Below are 7,345 nucleotides of genomic sequence, written 5' to 3'. Positions count from 1 at the left end.
GCTCTCTTTTCTAACCCCTTTTGCATTCACTTTATTTAACCCCACCCCTGGTATCATACTGTATACTGCCTACGCTCTAAATAGGCGCCACACAGTTTAGTCATTTTTTTCCTCTATACATTCTCAATCATGGGTTCATGTCTCCTTTTCCCAGTAGACTGAACATCCTTCTGGGCAAAGACCATATTGTATAGCGTGTGTGTCTATTTTTTTCATGGCACCTAGAGCCACCCAGGGACTCAGCAGATCTAGTGACAGACTGGTTCTTTGGACTTGAGAAAAGTGCAGTGCTCCTCCCGTTCCCGTGGCAGATCCAACCTCCAATCCACTCCACAGCAGGGCAGATGGCAAGCAGCACCTCTGCTGAAAACCCACTCCTGAATTCTACCGGCTAAGTGAAGGCCACCTTTCCTGAAGACAGGACTGCGGAGGCACAGCCCCGTGCCGCTGCCGCTGGAGGGGTGGGCTGAGCCGGCAGCGAGGGACGGGTGGTCAGCTGTGTCCCTCCCACACTCTATCTCCCTCTAACAGGTGTCTCCATACTCAACCAGGGGTGGGGAACCTGCAGCCTTAAGGTCACATGTGGCCTTCTAGGTCCTTAAGTGTGGCCTTTGACTGAATCCAAATTTTACAGAACAAATCCTTTTATTAAAAGGGGTGCAGCAGAGAAAGATGAAGGTTTTCTTGCCTCCTTTTGTGCTTAAAAAAAGAACAATCTTGAAATCAGAGGCTGCAGGTTCCCCACCCCTGCAGAGTAGCCATCTCCCCTCTCTACCCAAAGAAAAATGGAACCCACAATGGGCAGGACGATGAAAAAAGGAGGTGTGGCAAGAGGGTGGGTCCCCTGGGAGAGTCTGATGCAAGTGGTGGGCCTCTCTGAGAAAAACACAACCGTGCACACACAATTTTGCAGAAAACTTCAAGGAGGTTGAGGATACCCTGGTGTAAAGACCCGGGCACTGGATGGCGTCAGAAGGCCTGGCCTTACGTCATGGCTCTGCTATTTAGGCAAGTGGCTTTGCCCCTCTAAGCGTCATTTCTCTCACCTCTAAAATGGGGATGAGACCACCTCTTTCTGTGGGTTGTTGCTCATTACACTGCAAGGACAGACCAGTGCTGCCATGGGAAGGGGTGACCACTAGCGGTGGGTGGGGCAAAGATGGCAGCAGGAGGACATGTGAGACACAGGAAAGTGTCCAGTAATGTCAGTTATGCTTAGATCTGAGTGACAGGGAGACAAGAGTGTGAAAGGGAGGGCTAGAAGGAAAAATAAGGGCCATCGGTATAATAACTGAACACGAAGAAAGAGGATGAGGAGAAATCAGAACCCTTGTATGTTGCTGGCAGGAATGTGGAATATTCAGCCGCTGTGGAAAACAGTCTGGCAGTTCCTCAAAAAGTTACACATAGAATTAGCATACAACCCAGCAATCCCACTCCTAGGGATCCACCCAGAGAATTAAAAGCAGGGACTCAGATACTTTACATGCATGTCCATAGCAGTATTATTCGCAACAGCTGCAAGGTGGAACCAGCCCAAGTGTGCATCAGCAGACGAAGGGATAAACAAATTGTGGTACATCCATACAATGGAACATTATTCAGCCATGAGAAGGAACAGAGTTCTGATACATGCTACAATGTGGATGAACCTCAAAAATGTTATGCTAAGGGAAAGAAGCCAGAAACAAAGGGTCACGTATGACTCCATTTCTATAAGTATCCAGAATAAATAAATTCATAAACAGAACGCAGATTAGCGGGCGCCAGGGGTTGAGGGTGGGGTATGGGGTTTATATTGGGGTGTTGAAAATATTTTGGAACTAGACAGAGGTGGAAGGTGCACAACACAGTGAATATACTAAATGCCACAGAATTACACACTTTAAAATGGTTAATTTTATGTTATATGAACTTTATCACAATAAAAATTATTTTAAAAATATAAAAGAGGCTGGGCACAGTGCTCGTGTCTGTAATCCCAGCTCTTTGGGAGGCCGAGACAGGAGGATCGCTTGAGGCCAGGAGTTTAAGACCAGCCTGGGCAACATAGTGAGACCCTGTCTCTAAAAAATATGTAAAAATTAGCCAGGCTTGGTGGCATGTGCCTGTTGTCCTAGCTACTCGGGAGGCCGAGGCGGGAGGATCGCTGGAGCCTTGGAATTTGAGGTTGCTGTGAGCTCTGATGACACCACTGCCCTCTAGGCTGGGTGATAGAGTGAGATCCTGCCTCGAAATAAATAAAAGAAAAAGAAAATAATAAAATAAAAGAAACAGCAGCCATTTGTCCCACACCCCCGTGTCTGGTTGGAGTCACATTCCTGTCCCAAGGGCAGCCCAGGCCCTGACACCACCTTTTCGGATGGAAGGCAGTTCCGACACACGAAGTCAACGGCAGGTGAGGACGTTGGCCACCTGCGTGTCCTTAGTGCGGCAGGAGAGCCTCCCTGCCAGGAACAGGCCCCTGCCCGGTGACAGCGCTCCCGCCCCGCCCCGCCCCAGCCCCGCCGAGCGCCCGCCGCCCCTTACCCTTCGCGGTCGATGTGCGGCAGGGGCTGCTTGGGCGCGTGCCGGAGCTTGCGGTGGAACTGCGTGAAGTCCAGCTTTTCCGGCTGCAGGTCCCAGGTGGCACCACTAGAGGGCGAGGGAGGCATGAAATGCGAGGCGAGGGGGCGACAAGCCCCGTTATGGGGGGACCGACGCCAGGCTGACCCGGTGGCGGGGCCCCCAAGCAGGATGGAGCCCGAGGCGCCCAGCCCCCACCCGGCTGCGCCCCGCTGTGGGAAATGGGCGCTGATAAAACGCCCGCGCGGGCGTCCCTCCGGCCCCCAGTCTGTTTTCATGCCTGGTTCGAGGACGGCTGGGGAGAGGGGCCGAACCGTCTCCAGAGTCTCTGACAAGGGGCTCAAAGGGGCGGCCAGGCGACCTTGACGGGGGTGAGGCGAGCAAGGGGGGCCGGGTCCAGCGCCCCCACCTGGCCCCAGGAGACCCTCTGCTCTCCCCCACTCACGTCTCTCCCCGCGAGCCCCGCCTCGTCTCTCTGCCCTCCTTCCTCTTTGGCCTCATCCCTGCTACCCCACCGCCCTCCGTCCCTCTCCGCTTCTTCATCAGTGAGCCATCAGCAGCCGCTCGGCCCCCTGACCACGCCGGGGCCCAGTTGGAGCCGCACGCGCAGCCAGGAGGAAGAGGAGTTACCTGAAGGAGTCGAAGGTGTTGGCAGCCCAGATGTCCGTGCCCAGCATGTCCAGGGAGTTGTCTTTGCTGCCATTCTGGAAGACACAGGAGTGAAAGGGCCGTTATTTGCTTGGCCAGGACGCTGATGACAGTGGGCAAGGACCTCCCCAGGACCCAAGCTGGCAGCTGGGAGGCTGGAGTGAGCCCCCCACCCCGAGTGAGTGTCCCGGCTGGGGACTCCGGGCCTCCCACCAGACACCGGCTTTCGTTTTGCTGACGTTTTAGAGAGGTGTGCAGTCAGGGTCAAGGTCATGCCCGCAGCCCATGGTTCTCTCTGCACACCTAGCAGGGGCTCCTTACAACCCACTGAGGAGCCGCCACCACCATTGCTCGCCTGATGGCAGCCACCTCCCCCCAGGCGGGAGCTGTGCAGAGCCAGGCACACTGGAAGGCCCACATAGGGGTCAACTTCGTTCGGAGTACAGCACGACGCCCAGAGAAGCCCCCAGTAACCAAGGCCACACCAGAGACCGAATTTCTCGCTGAGTCAACCTTCAGTTCTCCCTCCAGTGCTCCTACGTGATTTACCGCAGAGACAGAAAACTTCACTCCATGCAGCTTCTGTGATTTGGTTTCTTTGCTCTTGGGCTCCCTGACAAATTCTCCAACTCTCTGACCTCACTGCTGATCCCTCCATCCCTCCTCACCCCTACAGTCTGGTTTCCATCATCATACTTTTTAAAAACAAAACTTCCACATCCACTCAGGCTGAACATGTGCATGCCTTGTGACCCAGGAAATGCCCCCCAGGTATAGAAACACAACAGAAATGTGCCCAGATGTTCACCAGAAGATGTGTACACTAAGGTATGGAGCGGCACTATTCGTAATAGCTCCAAACCGGAAACCACACAAATGCCTGTCAGCAGTTGCCTGGATAAATACATTGCGGTATGTTCACATATTGGACTATTACACAGCAGTGAGGATAGATGAATTAAAACAACATGCAACAATTTAAATAAGTCTCACAAACATAATGTGGAACAAAAGAATCCAGTCACAAAAGAGTACCTGTTATATGATTCAATTTACGTGAAGTTCAAGAACAGGCAAACTAATCTGTGGTGACAGAACTCAGCTAGTAACTGGAAGGGACACCAGGGGCTTCCTGGGGGACTAATAATGTTCTATTTCTTGATTGGGTGCTGGTCGCACAGGTGTGTTCAGTTTGTGAGAACCCATTGAACTGTAAATGTATGACATGTGCACTTAACTCTGTGTGTTTGAGCTTCTGGTAGTGTCCCCAGTCTTCATTTTTGGAACCCCTCTGTAGGGCCTGATTTTATTGACATGTGCTTTGACTGATCTGTCCCTGGAGCTGCCACTTCTCAGGGCCACTAGCTCACACACTGGACGAGCACCTTTCCATGTGTGGCTGGGCCCAGGCAGACGCTGAAGACACAAAGGTGGATGGTATGAGATGACATGCACATAATGAAGAATTACAATACAGTGTGATCTGCGCTCTGATTCAGGGTGCCGCGTAGGACCAAAGCACAGGCATCTTTCCCGAGGAGGTCAAGGAAGGACTTCCCTGAGCAGGGCATGAAAGGATTCGTGGGGGTCAGGCAAGCAGAGGGAGAAGGAGGAAAGGGGTCATCCGGGCAAAGGGAACCACTGTGGGGATGGCTCACGGCAGGGCGCACAGGCATTCTGGGTAACTTGAAGGCCTCTGTGTTTGCATAACAGGCTGGAGAGAGTGTGCTGGGGGCCCCAAGGCTGGTCAGAGCCTACCAGGGGTGCTCCTCAGTGATTGTTATGGGCTGAATTGCACCTCCCTCACCAAAAAAATTTGTATGTTTAAGTCCTAACCCCCAGGACCTAAGCATTCAACCGTATTTGGAGATAAGGTCATTGCAGATGTGATTAGTTATGATGAAGCCATGAGGGTGGGCCTTAGTCCCTTGTGACTGGTCTCTTTATAAAAAGGGGGAATTTGAGACACAAGCGCACACAGGAGAACACCCCGTGAAAACTGGTATGATGCTGCCATAGGCCAAGGAACTACTGGAGTTAGGAGAGAGACCTGGAACAAATCCTTCTCAAGGGCCTTCAGAGGGAGCATGGCCCTGCCAACATCTTGATTTTGGGCTTCTGGCCTCTACTATACCTGTGAGATGACAATAAATTTCTGTTTTCCTAAGCCGCCCAGTGTGTGGTCAGAAGTCTGCAACCAAGCAGCCCTAGCAAACTGATGCAGTGATCAACCACCTATCTCGTCTACAAACTCCTTTTGTGAGGCCAGTCCATCCTGTCCCTCCCTCTGCAGTCAACAGATGACACCTGCGTGGTCTTCTCATGTCCCCACAGCTACATACCAGGTAGGAAGCTGAGGGCCTGGGTCCTCATGCCCTGCAAACAGAGCAGCCTGGGAAGACCAGCACAGACCCAGGCCAGCTCAGGCTGGTCTCAGACCCCCCAACTTCCATTTCCTGAGGAACCAGCTCACGAAAATCACACCTGCTGTCTCCTTTGGTGACCACCTGACTGCAGACCATGGCCAACATCACACCAGTGATTGCCAAACAGAGTCCAAATGGACAAGGCTAAGCCTCGCGGGTGAAAAGAGAAAGGCGTATGTATCAATGTGTTTGTTTCAATGCTGCTTTCACTAAGTGTCTCCTGCATGCAAGGCATGGAGAGCTGGGCCAGAAATGAACCCAGACCAAGCTCAGTGTCTCCCTCCCCTGCCTCCTCCAGCAACCAGAGACCTTGGCAAAGAAGCCACAGGATGTGGGAGATTTGTTTTGTTTTGAATTCTCTTCCTTTTCTTCAAGATGGGGCAGAGCTCGTAAGCAAGCTCTCCTCCCTCCAACCCTCGCCTCCTGCTCAGCACACCCTGACCGTCCAACTCCCTCGTGGTGGAAACCAACCCACTTTCCAGAGAGACAGCACTTTGCTGGTGGGTCCCAGCTGTTCATTGCTCTGAAGGAGAGGGCACACAAACTGGCTGGTATGAGGGTTGAGGGAGGAGGGCTCATGGGGCTCAGGGGACACAGTCGGACAAGTCCTTTAGCCTTCCTGGGCCTCATCCACAAAATGAGGACTGGTCCCTCCCTCTGGGCACCACCAGCCCTGAAGCCTGTGGTTCTGAGTGACTGGGAACTTTCTCATTCCTTCATGCCTTCTCCAAATATGCCCCATCTGTCAAAGCTTGGCTCAGCTAGCAAGGGCCTCTGGAGTTACCCCACTTTGCCCCGAACTTGCCACCTGCATGGGTGACCCATGGCAGCAGAGCTGGTCTGTGGCAGTTCTCACTTCATTTTCTTGTAGTGACCTCTCTCCTGCACAAGATCACGGCACCGTGATGGCAGGGACCTCCTGGATTCCTAGAGCCAGATACTCAGTGCTCAGGAACGCGCATGCTATAATTGATTAGTGATGTCTGCTGCTGGTAGGAGAGGGGATGGTGGTGGCACAGGTGCAGGCCAGAAGGAAACCCTCTACGGGACATGGTATTTCACTCTGGGAAATCTGACTATTTGAATATGAAGAATCTGAAGTACAGATTGGCGAAGTGACTTCACCGAGGTCACACAGCTTATTGTGGCGAGAGGCAAACACATGTTTGAGGAAGCCAGTGAAAGTCTCTTGCAGTGTAAGTCATCTGGGGTGTGTCAAACTTGGGCACTAGCCTCTTCCGAAGCAGCACCCCTGGCAGGGGACCTACCAATTCCAGACCTCTGGATTCCTGGGGCCAGGGAAAGGCCCCCCTGGCTGATAGGAGGGCCAGAGCTGAAGCGGCATTTGCAAGCATGCGTTACGTTATACTTTCCAAGGAAGGCCACCTCTCTGTGCATCTGCAGGACAACCCCGACCCTGTGAGGAGTTGTTGCCATCTCCGTTTTGGAGGTGGGATGCGGAAGCCCTGGAGGGAGGTGCCTCGGCCGAGCTGGGCAGCGAGCAGCAGAGTGAGAATGCCAACCTGTGCTCTGCCCAGACAGCCCTGGCAGTCGGACAGCCAACACCCTTTTCCCAGGGTGTCACGGGTTGCAAACTCTCACACACATTTTTCTCAATGAATCCCTACAACTCCTTACAGAAACCGAGAGAACACGTTCCTGACCTGATGCCAGGAACCTGGATCCCTACTTAAAAGCCAGAAAAC

General features: G+C 53.0%; 1 protein-coding gene across 2 annotated transcripts in view; it reads right to left on the bottom strand.

Annotated features, from left to right (window-relative positions):
• The window catches only part of CTIF (CBP80/20-dependent translation initiation factor), a 295,612-nt gene that overhangs the window by 194,951 nt on the left and 93,316 nt on the right, over positions 1 to 7,345 (bottom strand). For both annotated transcript variants that reach the window (XM_012642671.1, XM_012642672.1), the window contains exons 4-5: positions 3,196 to 3,269; positions 2,530 to 2,634 (exon numbers count right to left, since the gene is read on the bottom strand). In XM_012642671.1, the coding sequence (XP_012498125.1) occupies positions 2,530 to 2,634; positions 3,196 to 3,269 (179 nt within the window). The remainder of the gene's footprint in view (positions 1 to 2,529; positions 2,635 to 3,195; positions 3,270 to 7,345) is intronic.

Source organism: Propithecus coquereli, unplaced genomic scaffold (genome assembly GCF_000956105.1).
Source record: "Propithecus coquereli isolate 6110/MARCELLA unplaced genomic scaffold, Pcoq_1.0 Scaffold181, whole genome shotgun sequence".
Lineage (NCBI taxonomy): Eukaryota > Metazoa > Chordata > Mammalia > Primates > Indriidae > Propithecus > Propithecus coquereli.
The sequence above is the reverse complement of the archived record's forward strand: the minus strand, read 5'-3'. Positions and strand labels throughout refer to the sequence as shown.